Here is a 17,790-nt window from a genome sequence, read left to right as displayed (position 1 = left end):
CTGAGGAGGAAAGAGGAACCGATGAGCTGCAGCGTGGAGGTAGGGATCACGCACTTGGTGAATGGCTGGCCCTTGACGGCGTGTAACTTGAGTGAGACGTGAATGGCCATGTCTTTGTCAGAAGTGGGAAACGGGAGGCAGAGAGGGGAGGATGACTTCTCAGCCAGTGCCTATAGAATTGGGTTGAATGGAAACCATGAGCCTTATTCTGAGGCAAGGGCTCCCAAGGCTTCTGCTTATTTTCCTACAGGAGAGACTATGGGCCTCACAAAGTGTTACCAGTGAAGATCCACCAGCCCAATCCGTTCGTCCCAAGTGAAGAGAACATGGATCTGCAGACCACGTATAAACAAGATTACAACCCTTACCCCCTCTGTCGAGTGGATCCCATCAAACCTCGGGACAGTAAATACCCTTGTGGGGACAAGATGGAGAGTCTGCCTACTTACAAAGGTGGGAGAAGGCTGGAGGGGCAGGGCTGGGGGGGACGGGCTGAGCCTAGGTGCTGACTGGGAAGTGGGTTTTATGCACACACGCCCTCAGTGCACAGGCTGGGCAGTCTTTTCTGCGGCCAGATCTGGCCTTCAGCCTGTTTCTGTGCAGCTAGAGAGGTAAGGATGGTTTTTAAATTTTTGAATGATTAAAAAAAAAATGAGAAAGACTATTACATTAGGGTATGTGAATATTAAATTCAGAGTTCAGTGTCATAAGTATGTTTTGTTGGAACACGGCCACTTCCATTGGTTTTCTATATTATCTATGGCTAAGTTTGTGCTTCGGCAGCAAAGTTGAATAGCTGTGGCAGAAATCATATGGCATGCAAGGCTTAAGACATTTAATATCTGGCCTCCTACAAAAAATATTTGCTAGTTGCCTGCCTCAGCTTGCCATTCCTGTCCTATATTGGGCAAGCAGTTCAAGTTTAAGCCAAGTTGGGTTTCACCACTGATTGATTCATTCATTTGTTAAAAAATTATGGAAATGTAACATACAGAAAAATGTGCAAATATATAATGATAGAGACTGGTGAGTTTTTAAAATTGTATTATTTTTTAATGGGCTGAGTACCTCCCCCTGAATAACTATTTTGCTATATACATCAATCCTTTTAATTTTTAAAAATTTTTTTATTTATATTGGAGTGCAGTTGATTAACAATGCTGTGTTAGCTTTAGGTGTATGGAAAAGTGATTCAGTTATATGTATACATATATCTATCTTTTTCAATTTTTTTTTCTGTTTAGGTTATTATAAAATATTGAGTAGAGTTCCTTGTGCTGTATTTGCTATAGGTAAAATAGATAACCAGCGAGGACCTGTTCATCTTTAATTCCCATTGGACTGCAAAAGTTTTAGGAAAGTTCTAGAGGAAAGTGAGAATCCCTTGGTGAGTTGCCAGATAGCTGACAGTACAAAGGCAGATTAGACCAATGAATTGTGAGTGAATAGGCATGGAAAGAGGATGCAGATTGAAACATATAGCATTGATACTCCCTTCTAGTTACCGTCCCCACCCAGGAGAGAACCACTGTGCTGACTCTTGACTTCGTAAATTAGTTTTGCTAGTTTTGAACTTCATTGTATTGAGATGGGTTCCTTCTTTATTGGGCATTTTCTGCATTCCAGGCATGGTATTAGGACCCGTGAAGGAAGCATAATGACCTGCCCTTGAGTTTGTAGTCTGGTAGGAGAGACAGGATATCGAGTGATGTGTGTGGCAGGTAGCAGTCACTCTACTCTATGGAGCATGAACCACAGGACTGACGCCATGGGGATGGAGGCCAGGTTTGTGATCAGTAACTGCGCTGCTTGTGATGTACATGGTTGTCCTAAGAAAATGTGCAGAACTGTCCCTGTCACATGTCTGGATATCTGCATGCCTGTGGTGATGGTGGCTTTTTAAAATTATTATTATTTTAAAAATCTGGCTGCATCATGCAGCACATGGGATCTTAGTTCCCTGTGAAAGTGAAAGTTGCTCAGTCGCATCCAACTCTGCAACCCCATGGACTATACAGTCTATGGAATTCTCCAGGCCAGAATACTGGAGTGGGTAGCCTTTCCCTTCTCCAGGGGATCTTCCCAACCCAGGGATTGAACCCTGGTCTCCTGCATTGCAGGCAAATTCTCTACTAGCTGATCCACAAGGCAAGCCTAAGAATACCGGAGTGGGTAGCCTATCCCTTCTCCAGTGAATCTTCCCAACCCAGGAATCATACTGGGGTCTCCTGCATTGCAGGTGGATTCTTTACCAATTGAGCTATCATGGAAGCCTCTTAGTTCCCTAACCAGTGATCTAACCCTCAGCCCTGCATTGGAAGCATGGAGTCTTAACCATTGGACCACCAGGGAAGTCCCCAGTAGTGGCTCTTATTTAGTCAAGCTTAACACTTGGCCATGGGGAGGTGGAGAGGCTTGAGGGGATGTAGCAATGTTCCTGAAGCCCTTCCAGGAGCTCTTAATCTATCATTCTGGAAGATTCTAAATGTGGCTGAGTATCTCTGCTTTTGCTTTTTTTTTGTCCTTTTACTTTCTTTAGTGTCACCTATTATCTTTTACTCTTCTATAGCCACCTTCTGCCAAGCCACATTCTGGACATTGTCAAATCCCCAAACAGCTCCACCTTCGTGCCCTCCACATCTGGTCCTTTTGGCTCTTGTATTTACTCCCACCGTGACAGTCCTTGGCCTCACTGGGACCTCCAGCCCACTGATGCCTCAACCTTCCTTCTCATCATCATCAGCCTCTCCTGTGTCTGTTCCCATGCAGCTTATTCCACGTTGTATCACTGCAGCCCCTGTCTTAACTCCCTCTTTCTTCTGTCCTTCTGTCGCATCCTCCTGGTAACAACCAAACCCTGCCTTCTCCATGTCTACCACTGGATGCCCAGCTGCACATCTCTCCAACCTTATCAGCTCATCTCTGTTGGCCACAGAAAGCAAGCAGAGAGATCTTCTGAAAACAGAAATCTCACCTGACCTCGTCTTTACCTAAAACTCCTCAAATAATCACTCCAGTTCTTAGGATAAACTCCCCCACCTTTGCCCGCTCTGCTGCCTTGAAGATTTGGGCTCCTCCTCCCTGGGCCCCTCTGCTCTGACCACAGGAGCTTCTTTCAGTTGCTTTGCTCCACTTTTCTCTCTCAGGGCAGGTTGCACTGTCCTTCCCTCTTTAGAGAGCCATCCTCCTGTCCCCTCTCCAGTGCTCATCCTTCTGCAAAGGGCAGAAGCATCACACCTTCCCCTGTGCCAGACCAGACACATCCCCTAAGGTGCTTGAAGGCTGACTTGTCCCACCTTGTTTCGTAATTCATTTTGTAATTTAGTTTAACATTTGTCTCTTTGGCTAGATCGCAGGCTACAAGAGAGCAAGGGTCTGCCTTTTTCTTTGTCTGCTACCCTCAACAAGGTAGGCACCATAGCAGATGTTGTACTAAGGAGTCAGCCCAACGAGGCACGTTATGGGGTGGCACTTGGCCTCTGCAGGGCTCCTCTGTTTCCCTTTTCATCCAGTGTTTATAGGAGGGCAAAAAATGGACACTGAGCACGCAGAAAAGAACAGAGCCCAAATGAGCACTTCCCTTTGACGGTGAGGAGGCAGGGCTTCTGGTAGGGCTCATCCGACTGCATCCTCTCCTCTCTACATCCTCCTTGTGGGCTTCCTGGGTTTACAAGTCTTAACAGAGTTAGAGGCTCCTTAGAGCAGCTGTCTGCTCAGCTCAGCTTCCCCTCTCCACCTTGCCCTGGGTGCAAGGAGAGACCTAGGGCTGAGAAATACTCCCTGCTTTCCTTAGCGGTTGGCAAGGATGGAGTTTTCCAGTGGTATTATTTAAAAGGACATCTCCCTCCACTCCCCACAAAATAATCCCCCCCAAAATCAACACACAGAAAAAAAAAATCTAATACTTAAGCTTTAATCTCTGCAGTATTCTTCCCCTTCTCCAAACATTTACATCTCAAATTGCCCTCTGCAAACCAGAGAATAGTATTCTGCTGTTAAAACTGAGTCATGGCTGACTTTGCCTTACCGAGAAAGTTAATATTGAGAAAACCCTATTTTCTTTCTTTCTTTTTTTTTAAAAAGCAGTTAATAGGCACCAGAAATTTGTCTGCTGACACAGACTTAAAATTTTTTAAAAATTGAAGTATGGTTGATTACACTGTTGTATTAGTTTCTGCTATAGAGCAAAGTGAATCAGTTATATATCGACTCCACTCTTTTTTAGATTCTTTTCCCATATAAGCCATCACCAAGTATTGAGTAAGAGTTCCCTGTGCTATAAAGTAGGTCCTTCTTTGTTATCTGTTTTATATATAATAGTGTATATATGTCAATCCCAATATTCCAGTTTACTCCTTCCCTCTGTCCCCCTGGTAACAAAGTTTATTTTCTACATCTGTAATTCTATTTCTATTTTATAGATAAGTTTATTTGTATGCTTTTCTTTAGATTCCACTTATAAATGATATCATATGGTCTTTGTCTGACTTTCTTCACTTAGTATGATCATCTCTAGGTCCATCCATGTTGCTGCAATTGGCGTTATTTTGTTCTTTTTTATGGCTGAGTAATATTCCACTGTATATCTGTACCACATCTTCTTTATCCACTTCTCTGTTGATGGACATTTAGGTTGTTTCCATGACCTGGTTATTGTAAATAGTGTTTCAGTGAACACTGAGGGTGCGTGTATCTTTTCAAATTGGTTTTTTCCCCCAGATATATGCCCAGTAGTGGGATTGCTGGATCAAATGTAGCTCTGTTTTTAGTTTAGTTTTTTTTTTTTTAAAGATTTGTTCTCATTCTTTTTAAAAAAATAATTTTATTTATTTATTTATGACTGTTCTGGGTCTTAATTGCTATGCAGGCTTTTCTCTAGTTGTAGCAAGTAGGGGCTGCTCTCCAGTTGAGTGTGTGGGCTTCTAATTGCAGTGGCTTCTCTTGTTGTGGAGCATGGGCTGTAGGGCCCCTGGGCTTCAGTAGTTGTGGCTCTCAGGCTCCAGAGCACAGGCTCAGTAATTTTGGCACACAGTCTTAATTGCTCAGAGGCATGTGGGATCTTCCCAGATCTGGGATCGAACCCATGTCTCTTGCATTGGCCGGTAGATTCTTTACCACTGAGCCACCAGGGAAGCCCTGTTTTTAGTTTTTTAAGGAACCTCCATACTGTTCTTCTTCATAGTGGCTGCCCCAATTTACATTCCTACCAAAAGTGTACTTACACAGACTTAACAGGACTGTTCTGAACCAGGCATGCTTAGACCTGTTGGTTTTATTCTGGCTACATATGTACCTGAGGGTAGGTTTCATAGTTCTCCTCTGAAATTCAGGTTTAAAATCAATTCGGTTTGTAGTCAAAGAAAACATCTGTCATTCGGTGTCAGTTGTAACCTATGTGTAACCTAGTTTTTTGAATAATACTTACCATATCATATAATCTCAGTGGTTAATTTTTTCCATTACTCCTCTAGGGTATAGTGGCTTCCAAAACTTGGCCTTAAATGCCAAACATTTATTTTCCACTTTTAGCACAGGGGATGCTGCAGTGAAGATGTGTTTAGTGAGGTAATAAATGAACGAGTAGTTCTAGATCTCTATTTACGAGGGCTCCCGGTGCCATAGTTTGGCATTAGAGTTGCACATATCCCCACCAGGTCTGTTACTCGGTGGGTGCAGGCCAAGGGCAAGAATGAAGCCTGGGGAAGGCCCAGGACATTTGCTCTTTGCATCCTGCACAACCTCATGCATATTTGAGGGGCCACATCCTTGCCTTATCAGTTGGCTTATTGCTCATGTGATGACTTGTTTCTCTTATGGAAATAGTATTGCTTTAATACTTAATAAGTCTTTAATAAGTCTTCTGTAGCAGTGTTTATGGTTTTGTGTCTATACATTGATTCTCCTTCCAAAGGGAAGGTGGGGTAGAAACCAAAGATCAAGGTCATTAAATAGATGTATTTCAACGGGTGCATCTATATTATGTCTATATGCTCTGCTTGCTATTGTTGCATAGGAAAAATATGCAAACTTTTCTCTTACTACTCTTATGGCCAGTGCCTTTACTGGCCTCCAGAAAACCACTAGTAAAATTTGCTCCAGCAGCATTTGGTTGTAATTTTGACATTTTCAAAACACTGTGCAATTGGAAAGATTGAGAGTGTAATTACTTGATGCTCAGCTTTAGGTTTAGCTTTTTTTTTTTTTTTTAGACACATTATTGAATGGAATCTCTTTTAAAGAGGTTCTTGCCAATTACGCACATGACACCCTGGCCCTGAAGGGCTTTTACTGATGGCTTTTCAGGCATGTGAATAGTTTGTCATGTGGAATTCTGAGGTTTTTTTGTAATATACGCTGGGTGGAGGAAGTTAGGAGGTTGGATAATAATGTGGTTTCCACTGTATTGTTGGGTATCAGAAATCACATGAGGCAACTCTCAGTTTAGGAACCTGTTTTCTTAACACTCCATCCATCACAGGAGAGGGCCAGAAAACCCTGTCCTACCCACCCCCATGTACCTTGAGGCAGTGTGTAGGCATCTACAGGTAGATGCCCCCATTTCAGTGAGGCTTGAAGTCTGAGGGGGAAACATGTGGTTTATATTCAGCAAGATGGTTCCCTCTAAGGCCCCCTAATGCTTTCAAGATGCTGATAGAGCCATTAATAGCTCTTGGAGAAAGATTAGATTTTCAATTAAAATGAAGCCAATTTAAAATAAATAGTTGGTAGTATTATTAGCTTGAACTAAGCTTAAGAGTGTGCCTGGGGGTGGGGATGTCAGGACTTACAGGCGTGGCAGAGTGAGGAACTTGACAAATTCTCTCCCCAAAAAAGCAACAATAAAACTGGACAAAATAGTAAAAACCAACCATTTTAGGACTCTGGAACTCAACCAAAGGGGTACAACAAATTGAGAACCATTTATTCAGGAAAAACTACTAAATCATGTTATGAACAGTGGGAGTGTGTGGTGTTTTATCCTGGGGCTGCTTCCATCACCCCTCCCTCAAGTTCCATCTGTGTGGTAGTTCTGCTTGGGCAGGCTAGGCTGCGAAAACCAGAAACTTTGCTGCCAGTGAGGGCTGATTGGAGAAAAGTGCACACTCAGGCAATTCAGTAAAAACAATAGTGACATTAATGGCAAAAAAATTAGGGAAGACAGTTTCTGCGGTTAGTTTGAGGTTGCAGTACTACTTGAAACAAGCAGCAGACCAGCAGATCAGTGAGAAATTGACCAAAGAGACTCAGAGAATGAGACAGACTCAGAGGTGGGCCTTGATAAGCTCATATATATTCCTGATGGTCTTAAAGACTGTGCATATGGGCAAGGCAGTGTGCAGGCTCAAGAGATCAGAGAAAGGGTCTAGTTATTTACTCATCTTTCCTGGCTGAACATGATGCCTGGTGCATATGCAGAGGAGATATGAGACAGCCTGGTAGAAAATAAAAGCTGGGGGAAAGTTGTAAGCTGTACGATCTTTGACTGTATTCTCCAACTCACACACAGATTCATTGGCAAATGGTGAAAACCTTAGTGGCTTAAGGTGCCTAAGTATGTGTGCTTAGTCGCTCATTAGTGTCCAAGTCTGTGATCTCATGGACTGTAGCCCACCAGGCTCCTCGGTCCATGGGAATTCTCTGGGCAAGAATACCAGAGTGGGTTGCCGTGCCTTCCGCCAGGGGATCTTTCCAACCCAGGGATTGAACTCAGGTCTCCCACGTTGCAGGTGGATTCTTTACCATCTGAGCCACTAGGAGGAGGGTGCTTATGTATAACTTCTGGTTAATCAGAGGCTGATTACTAAACTATGCTGTGATAGAGGGTAGCTCTTAGGAATCTAGGCCTAAAAGCAAGATAAATTAAAAAGAAAAAACTGCCAGTACAATACTATAGTGATTACTGTAGCTTTGCAGTATAGTCTGAAGGCTTCCTAGGTGGCTCTATTGGTAAAGAACCCTCCTGCCAATGCAGGAGACATAAGAGACTTGAGTTTGATCCCTGGGTTGGGAAGATCCCCTGGAGGAGGGCATGGCAACCCACTCCAGTATTCTTGCCTGGAAAATCCCGTGGACAGAAAAGCCTGGTGGGCTACAGTCCACGGGGTCACAAAGATTTGGATATGACTTAGAAACCAAGCAATAACCACAGTCTGAAGTCAGGGAGCCTGATTCCTCCAGCTCCATTTTTCTTTCTCAAGATTGCTTTGGCTGTTTGGGGTCTTTTGTGTTTCCATACAGATTATAAAATTTTTTGTTCCAGCTCTGTGAAAAATACCACTGGTAATTTTGCTAGGGATTGCATTGAATCTGTACATTGCTTTGGGTAGTATAATAATTTTCATAATATTGATTTTTCCAGTCTAAGAACGTGGTATATCTCTCCATCCATTTGTGTCATCTTTGATTTCTCTCATCTTATAGTTTTCTATGTACAACTCTTTTGTCTTAGGTAGGTTTATTCCTAGGTATTTTACTCTTTTTGTTGCAATGGTAAATGGGGTTGTTTCCTTAACTTCTCTTTCTGATTTTTTTGTTGTTAGTGTATAAGTATGCAAGAGATTTCTGTGTATTAGTTTTTTGTTTTGTGACTTTAACAAATTCTTTATTGAGATAGATCTAGTAGTTTTCTGGTGGCATCTTTAGGATTTTCTATGTATAGTATCATGTCATCTGCAAACAGTGAGAGTTTTACCTCTTCTTTTCCAATTTGGATTCCCTTTATTTCTTTTTCTTTGATTGCTGTGGATAGAATTTCCAAAACTATGTTGAATAATAGTGGTGAGAGTGGGCACCCTCATCTTGTTCCTGATGTTAAAGAAATGCTTTCAGTTTTTTAAAAATTGAAAATAATGTTTGCTGTGGGTTTGTTGTATCTGGCCTTTATTATGTTGAGATAGGTTCCCCCATGCCTACTTTCTGGAAAGTTTTTTTAAATCATAAATTGGTTTAATTTTGTTGAAATTGTGTTCTACATAGATTGAGATTATCATATGGTTTTTATCCTTTAGTTTGTTAATGTGGTGCGTCACATTGATTGGTTTTCATATCCTGAAGAATCAGTATATGCATTGCATCCCTGGGATAAACCTCACTTGACAATGGTGTATGATCCTTTTAATGTGTTGTTGGAGTCTGCTAGTATTTTGTTGAGGATTTTAGCATCTATGTTTATCAGTGATATTGGCCTGTAATTTCCTTTTTTGGTAATAACTTTGTCTGATTTTGGTTATCTGGTTATCAGGGTGATGGTAGCCTTGTAGAATGAGAAATAATATCAAAATAGGTAGTGAGAATCCATGTTTGTAGATTGAAGATTCAATGCAGTTTAAGGTGCAGTTCAGTTCAGTTCAGTCTCTCAGTCGTGTCCGACTCTTTGCAACCCCATGAATCGCAGCACGCCAGGCCCCCCTGTCCATCACCAACTCCAGGAGTTTACTCAAACTTCTGCCCATTGAGTCGGTGATGCCATCCAGCCATCTCATCCTCTGTCATCCCCTTCTCCTCCTGCCCCCAGTCCCTCCCAGCATCAGGGTCTTTTCTAATGAGTCAACTCTTCACATGAGGTGGCCAAAGTATTGAAGTTTCAGCTTCAGTATCAGTCCTTCCAATGAACACCCAGGACTGATCTCCTTTAGGATGGATTGGTTGGATCTCCTTGCAGTCCAAGGGACTCTCAAGAGTCTTCTCCAACACCACAGTTCAAAAGCATCCATTTTTCGGCGCTCAGCTTTCTTCACAGTCCAACTCTCACATCTATACGTGACCACTGGAAAAACCATAGCCTTGACTAGATGGACGTTTGTTGGCAAAGTAATGTCTCTGCTTTTTAATATGCTCTCTAGGTTGGTCATAACTTTCCTTCCAAGGAGTAAGCATCTTTTAATTTCATGTCTGCAGTCACCATCTGCAGTGATTTTGGAACCCCCCCAAAAAAAAGTTTGACACTGTTTCTACTGTTTCCCCATCTATTTGCCATAAAGTGATGGGACCAGATGGCATGATCTTAGTTTTCTGAATGTTGGGCTTTAAGCCAACTTTTCCACTCTCCTCTTTCACTTTCATCATTAGGGAAATGTAAATTAAAATATAGAGAGGGAGGTGGGAGGGGCGATCGGGATGGGGAATACATGTAAATCCATGGCTGATTCATGTCAATGTATGACAAAAACCACTACAATATTGTAAAGTAATTAGCCTCCAACTAATAAAAATAAATGAAAAAAAATACAATGAGATACCATTAAACACCCACTATAGAATGCCTATAATTAAAAAACAAATTGTAATAACAAGTGTTGAAGATGTGGAGAAATGAGAACTTTCATACATTGCTGGTAGGAACATGAAGTGGCACACCCACTTTGGAAAAGTTTGCGGTAAATGTTGAAAAGTTAAACATAAATTAAACATATAACTTATCAATTTTGCTTCTTGGTATCTACCTAAGAAAGATGAAAAGATATATCCTCACAAACACTTGTCTATAAATGTTCCTAGCAGAAATTTTCATAATAGCCAAATGATGAAAACCATCCAAACGCCCATCAAATGATGAATGGATAAACAAAATTTACCCTAGTACTATTCAACAATAAAAGGGAGTGGACTGATACATGCTGTGAGAGGGATGAGCCTCCTTTACATTATGCTTAGTGGATGAAGCCAATACAAAACACTATATATTGTGCAATTCTATTTATAGAAAATGTCCAGAAAAGGCACATTTATAGTGACCAAGAAATGATTAATTATTGCCCAGGGATGAGAATGAAGATTGCAAATTGGCTTGATTAAATTTTTAGGGCAGTGATGGAAATGTTGTATAACTAGATTAAAAAAAAATTTTTTTTATTGAAGTATAGTTGATTTACAATGTTTTGTTAATTTATGTGGTACAGCAAGGTGATTCAGCGTAACTAGATTTTGATTATAGATTGTTGCACAACTCTGTAAAAGTTATTAAATTATGTGTGTAAAATGATGCATTTTATATTTATACAAATTATACCTCAAGAAAGCTGTTTAAAATGTGTGCCTGTGGACTCCACTGGTATTGGCTATATACCTCAAAGACTGCTTTTGTTCTTTTTGTAAAGTTGTAGGCAAGAGAATTCCCTGTGGATTCAGAGTGGTTAGCCAACATAGTCCCCCTTATTCCCCTGGAGTGCCATATTTGATGTATGTGGATTGTATGTGTGATGATAGGAACATAATGGCGATTACCCCATGGATGACCAGGGGAGGCCTGGTAGGTCTGGCTGGTGGCCCAGTAGGGCTGGGTTATGAATCTTTGGTCTCACTGCTCTGCATATACCTTCCCAGTCACTCTTTGATGATTCACAGAGGACACCTTCCCTTAGAGGAATGGAGCTGTTCTTGGATAAGGGAAAAGCAGTAGTTGGACTGGAGAAGGCAATGGCACCCCACTCCAGTACTCTTGCCTGGAAAATCCCGTGGACGGAGGAGCCTGGTAGGCTACAGCCCATGGGGTTGCACAGAATCAGACACAACTGAAGTGACTTAGCAGCAGCAGCAGTTGGACTCCTCTGTTGGAATCCATTCCGTGGGTCCACTCATGGCCATGGACCCTCTAAAATCCCCACATGCAGCATTGTGGGTGTGATGAGACTCCTATAAATTAGTCTCTTCTGCATGTGTGTGTGTGCTGTCACTTCAGTTGTATCTGACTCTTTGTGATCTATTGGACTGTAGCCCACCAGGCTCCTCTGTCCGTGGGGATTCTCCAGGCAAGAAAACTGGAGTGGGCTGCCATGCCCTCCTCCAGGAGATCTTCCTGACCCAGGGATTGAACCTGCATCTCTTACATCTCCTGCATTGGCAGGCAGGTTCTTTACTACTAGCACCACCTGGGAAGCCCTTCTGCTGCACAATGACCTGCAAATACCACAAAGTTGAAACATCAGGCCCTTGGTTGAGGTGGTGGCAGGGATCTAGTCTGGTTTTCCTCTGTCTCCTGTAACATCTCCCTGAAGTCTGGCCTGTGGCTTTGGGGCTTCTGGGAATACATGCAGGTCGAGTGATTGGATTTATGAATAATCACCACTTCTGCTTTATTTTCAGCTGACTATTTACCCTGGAACCAACCAAGACGAGAGTTGCTTCGTCCTCCTCACCACTACCGGCCGGCATCGACCAAGTTTGATAGTCGCACTACACAGCAGGACGACTATTCCATGAAGGGCCTGGTGAACACCAGGAGCTGTAAGCCTCCAGCTGTGCCCAAGCTCTGTAACATCCCCCTGGAGGATCTGACGAACTACAAGATGAGCTACGTGGCCCACCCCTTGGAGAAGCGCTTTGTGCATGAGTCAGAGAAGTTCAGGCCCTGTGAAATCCCCTTTGAAAGCCTCACCACCCACAAGGAGTCATACCGCGGTCTGATGGGGGAGCCAGCCAAGAGCTTGAAACCTCCTGCCAGGCCTTGTGGGCTCTTGCCCTTCTCCAACACCACTGAGTTTCGAGATAAGTACCAAGCCTGGCCAACGCCCCAGGCGTTCTCCAAACCTCCTGCCATGTATGTCCCTCCTGAAGAGAAGATGGACCTTTTGACAACAGTTCAGGCCCACTACACGTTCCCTAAGGGCGCCCCGGCTGAGTCCTGCCGACCCGCGCCCTCCGTCAAGAAGGGTGGCCACTTTGAAGGCTCCACCACGACCAAAGAGGACTACAAGCAGTGGGCCAGCATGCGGACAGAGCCGGTCAAGCCCATCCCCCAGCTGAACCTTCCCTCTGAGCCCTTGGACTGCCTGACCACCACACGAGCCCACTATGTGCCCCACCTGCCCATGATGACCAAAAGCTGCAAGCCCCTCTGGTCTGGGCCCCAAGGAAATATCCCTGTGGAGGGCCAGACCACATATACCATCAGCTTTACTCCTAAGGAAATGAGCAGATGCCTGGCTTCGTACCCTGAGCCTCCTGGCTACATCTTTGAGGAAATAGATGCTTTGGGGCACAGGATATACAGGCCCATTTCTCAGACAGGCTCTCGGCGGAACAGCCGTTTTTCTGTAGGTGATTCAGAAAATCCCAACCAGCAGGAGTTGACAGTGTCAGCCTGATTTTTAAAGGTTGTAATTTAGAAATTGCACAATACTTATAAAATCATATGGTTGAGCTATTCATTGGACCAAAAAAGAAAAAAAAAAAGGAATTCCCCAAAAATGAAAAAAAAATTTCATCGTCGTTTCCTGGACACTTGAATAAAATGAGAATCACTTGACTCAAGGAAAATGACATTTAATCACTGGCTAATTAGTCCCCTAACCCTCCCTCTTCTGTCTCCCCCTCTTGGGCCCTTTATCTTGTGCTCATGGAATCAAAGCTGGTCTCTGAGGTTTCCTTCCCATCCAGATGTATTTTACTAGTTTAATTATTGTATAAATTGACATCATGATCATCCCTTGCCAAGAATGAAGTGCCAAAGAATAAACTTCATTTTGGGGGGATTGAATCTGCAGGTCTGTTTGTTCACCCCATGTGCTGTCTATGCAGAGAGCAGGCCATATTTCTTGCGACCTCTGGGGATATTTCAGCCTAACTCTCTTGTTGCTTCCTCATCCTGGTAGGGGTGCCTCAGGCCTGATCTGGAGTCTTGTTTTGGGGCCTCTCTACACAGGGCTGCTTCACAGGGCATCTTTCTACCTCTTCACATCACAACATACCAGTAACAACAGTGTTGTCTGATGGGGTATGAGTCTAGTCATGAGTCTTGCCCATGAACCAGGCACTGAACTGAAATTTCCTCTCCCCTCCATGCTCTTCCCCAGTTCTCTGATACCATGGAGTGTATTTTAGGGTTCTACCGACTCAAAACAGAGGCAGATGGAGGGAAAGGACAAAGTTCTATGGCAGTCCTAGGAAAGCATGGACGGCCAGACCTCTCTCATTCCCAAACCAGTGCAGGCTCTGAGTCCAGGGAGAGGAGGGGCGGAGGGGGGAGAAAGGGAGCCCTCGGCAACCAGGCAGTTGGCAGCTGGCTCTTAAGCTGTGAGCGCTTCTAAATGCTCAGAACCTGGAAAAAATGGCCGCACATTGGGCTGATTCCTGGGAAGCCTGGATCCGCTTGTCCTAAAATGACAGCTATGACCAGGCCTCTCATAAAGTGTGATATAGTGATAATGGAGAAAGGGTTGGAGGTTCCTCTTTGGGGCCTAAGGTTTGATCCTAAGGTTAAGTAATTTGGAGTTTTTTTTTTTTTTGGGAAGAATCAAGGAGGGACTTTGTTCAAGAGGGCCCAGGCCAGGATCAGATGGGTTCAAGGTCTGTGTGAGCCTCATCCAGGGGGATGCAGATTGACACTTGGGTTATCTGCCTCTCTTTTGAGTCTGTAGAACCTTAAAATATACTCCATGGTATCAGAGAACTGGGGAAGAGCATGGAGGGGAGAGGAAATTTCAGTTCAGTGCCTGGTTCATGGGCAAGACGCCTGTATCTCTTATTCAAGTCTATCTTTCCATGGCTCTCACCTCCCTGGCCCAGACTTTCAGGTCCCCACTCATTGTCTTCTTACCGTGAGGTTAGTTTGCATCACTGGATTGGGATTTATGGCATTTAATCCTCTTGGTTGTATCAGGTGTGGATGACTGCCCTTATGGGATAAAGAAGCTCAGAGAGATGATGCACCTTGCCTAAGGCCACAGAGCTTGGAGCACCAAGGCCAAGACTGGAACCCAGGTCTTCTGTTTCCAGATCCAGGGCTCTTGACTCAACACCAGGCACCTCCCATCTGCAGTGGCTCAGATCTCATGGCTCCAGCAACTGCATCAAATTGTACTATCTCTGTTTGAACTCCTTTCTGGAGGCCATTAAGCTAAAGGAGGCCACTTAGGAGGGTAGGTTTTATTATTTTTGTTTCATCATTTTTCACAGATCAAAGGAATATTGGCACTTGATTTGAAAAACCAAATGGTATTAAAATGCTTATAAAACGGCAGCAGTCTCTTAAGCAGCCACCCCTTCGTCTCTATTATAACTTCCCCAGAGAACAATTGTAAATAATTGGATCTGTTTCTACTAATATTTTCCCTCAAATTCCTTAATAATGTTGTTTTAGTTGCTAAGTTGTGTCTGACTCTCTTGTGACCCCATGGACTGTAGCCTGCCAGGCTCTTCTGTCCATGGGATTTCCTAGACAAAAATACTGGAGTGGATTTCCATTTCCTCCTCTAGAGGATCTTCCCAACCCAGGAATTGAACTTGCATCTCCTTCTTGGGAGACATATTCTTTACCATTGAGCCACCAGGGAAGTCCATAGTATATATACTAATATATTAGTATGAAAGTGAAAATCGCTCAGTGGTGTCTCTTTGTGACCCCGTGGACTGTAGCCTGCCAAACTCCTCTGTCCATGGAATTCTCCAGGAAAGAATACTGGAGAGGGTAGCCACTCCCTTTTCCAGGGGATCTTCCCAACCCAGGGATCAAACCCGAGTCTCCTGCATTGCAGGCGGATTCTTCACCTTCTGAGCCACCAGGAAAGCCCCCCTATAATAGTGTGTGTGTGTGTGTGTGTGTGTGTGTACTGGTGTCTGCTGACTCATTGATTTTAGACCTAGTCTCTTTTGGTAAATTAGGTATTTTAATCTTTTACATTTAATTCTTTAATTCTTTTAATTCCTTCGCTCCCCCTTCTTAATATAGTTATATGAGAGTGTGTAGTAATGTCAAAACTAATAAGCTTTTCTGATGAGTAGGAAGGGAAGAAACTGAAGAAAGATTGATAGATCTGACTGTTTTAGGAGCACTGAGTCCCCTTGGGGTGAGAAATTTCCTCTGAGCCCATTCTTTGTGACATTTGGAATCATCTCCACGGTGACTCCAGGCTTGATGACCCACCCAGGGCATCTCTGCCTTATCTGTCTCTCTAGGACTTGAGGAATTGCCTCTCCCCTACTCTTAGTTCTTCTTATGACAGTAGTTAATACAAATAAATTCATAAAATACATAAAGAAGGACACAAGTGGCTTTTATGGGTGCTAGTGGAACACAATGGCTAAGAGCATACGAGGAGAGTCCAGCAGACCTGGGTTTGCATCTTGGTCCTTGTCACCCACTAGCTATGGGGCCTTGGTCAAATTCTTTACAATGTGGATAATACTGGTCTCATGGTTTTGTGGTTTGGATTGAATGATTGAGTATATATCAATCACTTAGGCATGGCTTATCTTTAACTTATTAAATGTAGATGGGGATGACAACAATGGTGGTGATCATGATGATGAAGATTGCTGGATTCTGCCGCTGAAACTACCTGTGATTTTATTGGTCAGTGTTCACAAGTGTGCAGGTAAGGACAACTGCTCGTGTTTTATTTACTTATTTTAAAAATATTTATTTATTTTTGGCTGCATTGGATCTTCATTGCTGCACATGGGCTTTCTCTAGTTGCAGCGAGCAGGCTCTAACCTCTAGTTGTGGTGCTCGGACTTCTCATTGCTGCAGTTTCTCTTGTTGTGGAGCGTGGACTTTAGAGTGCAGACCCAGTAGTTGTGGCTCATGGGCTCAGTTGCTCTGCAGCATGTGGGATCTTCCCGGACCAGGGATAGAACCTCTGTCCTCTGCACTGGCAGGTGGATTCTTAACTATTGGACCGCCAGGAAAGTCCCACTGCTCATATTTTAAATTTTGTGTATTTTATATAGTTTTAAATACCTCCTTTTTTCTTATAGTTCATTTACTTTTAGTTGTTCTGAGTTGGGGTTGATAACTGTGCTCCCTAGAAATGTCATTTAAGAGCATTACTTGGGTCACAAGAATGGAAAAAGACAGTGATCTGAGCTGATGGGGCCTTGATTCCCCTCCCCTGTTCTCCCATGGCAGCTTCTTGTAGTCAGTTCTATGTATTGGGCTCCCCTATAAAAGACTGTTGGAGAAAAATTCTTTTACAGTTACGAAAACCCATGCACACGTGTGCACACACTGCTTTAAGACCCCATAGCATCCTATTTAACAAACTCTGATGATGAAAGACTTCAAACATGTTGTCTTGTCTAGAAATACACACACATTATTTATTTCATGCCTTTCTCACTTGTGGGAATGAAGTGGGAGCTTAATCACCTACCACATTCCAGGGTTTCCAAGGCTTTCAGCACGTTATAAAAGAAAAATTATTAGAGACCAGAAATCAAATGCAAACAAAAAAGTATGGCCAAGCAGGGAACCTGCTCCAGTGCAGAATCCAATATGCTCTGGGATGAGGCTCTGGAGATGCAAACAGGTGGGGTTTTTAAAGTTCAAAGATGGGAAAGCTCTATTCTGCTCGAAGAAAGTGGGATCTCAGGGTGAGGCTGATGGGCTGGAGGTGGTGGGGTTAGTTGGTGTGGAGACTCTGGTGGAGTGAGTGTGGCCTGCTGGTTTGTGCTATGGTGACCGGGGGCATCTACTGGGATGTGCCACTCCCACTGACGGTGTCTTCCTGCCCGTGCTTTGCACAGGGCAGCCTTGTATCAGCAGCCTAGATAGCCAGGGCACCTCTCATTCCCTGGTTCACCTTACAATGAGGGCTGCCTGTGTGGTTAAAGACTCTGGCACATCACTTGTATTTTTTGAAGGTCAGGACCGCCCCCCCCCCTTCCAGTTGGCTTCCCAATTATGATCGAAACACGGCACCAAGGGTAGCTTGAAAAATCTCCAATATACTGCTTGTTGCGTTTTCACAGGAGTCAATGTCTTTGAAGATGGGCCTCCCTTTTTAGGCCTTGGCTCCACGATCTTAGGCCAGGCAGTGACTAGAGGCTGGGGAAGGCAGGGCCCGTTAATGATTC

The 17,790-nt window shown here is 43.6% G+C and overlaps 1 protein-coding gene across 1 annotated transcript in view; it reads left to right on the top strand.

Moving 5' to 3' along the window:
- SAXO1 (stabilizer of axonemal microtubules 1) overlaps positions 1-13,185 on the top strand; it is a 108,256-nt gene extending 95,071 nt beyond the window's left edge. Inside the window, exons 3-4 of the mRNA XM_043486964.1 lie at positions 251-453; positions 12,082-13,185. Coding sequence (XP_043342899.1) covers positions 251-453; positions 12,082-13,082 — 1,204 coding nt within the window. The 3' untranslated portion in view covers positions 13,083-13,185. The remainder of the gene's footprint in view (positions 1-250; positions 454-12,081) is intronic.
- The last annotated feature ends 4,605 nt before the right edge of the window (positions 13,186-17,790 follow it).

The sequence above is a fragment of the Cervus canadensis genome, chromosome 14, assembly GCF_019320065.1.
Source record: "Cervus canadensis isolate Bull #8, Minnesota chromosome 14, ASM1932006v1, whole genome shotgun sequence".
Taxonomy (NCBI): Eukaryota; Metazoa; Chordata; class Mammalia; order Artiodactyla; family Cervidae; genus Cervus; species Cervus canadensis.
This window is presented reverse-complemented; position numbering and strand designations above follow the sequence as displayed.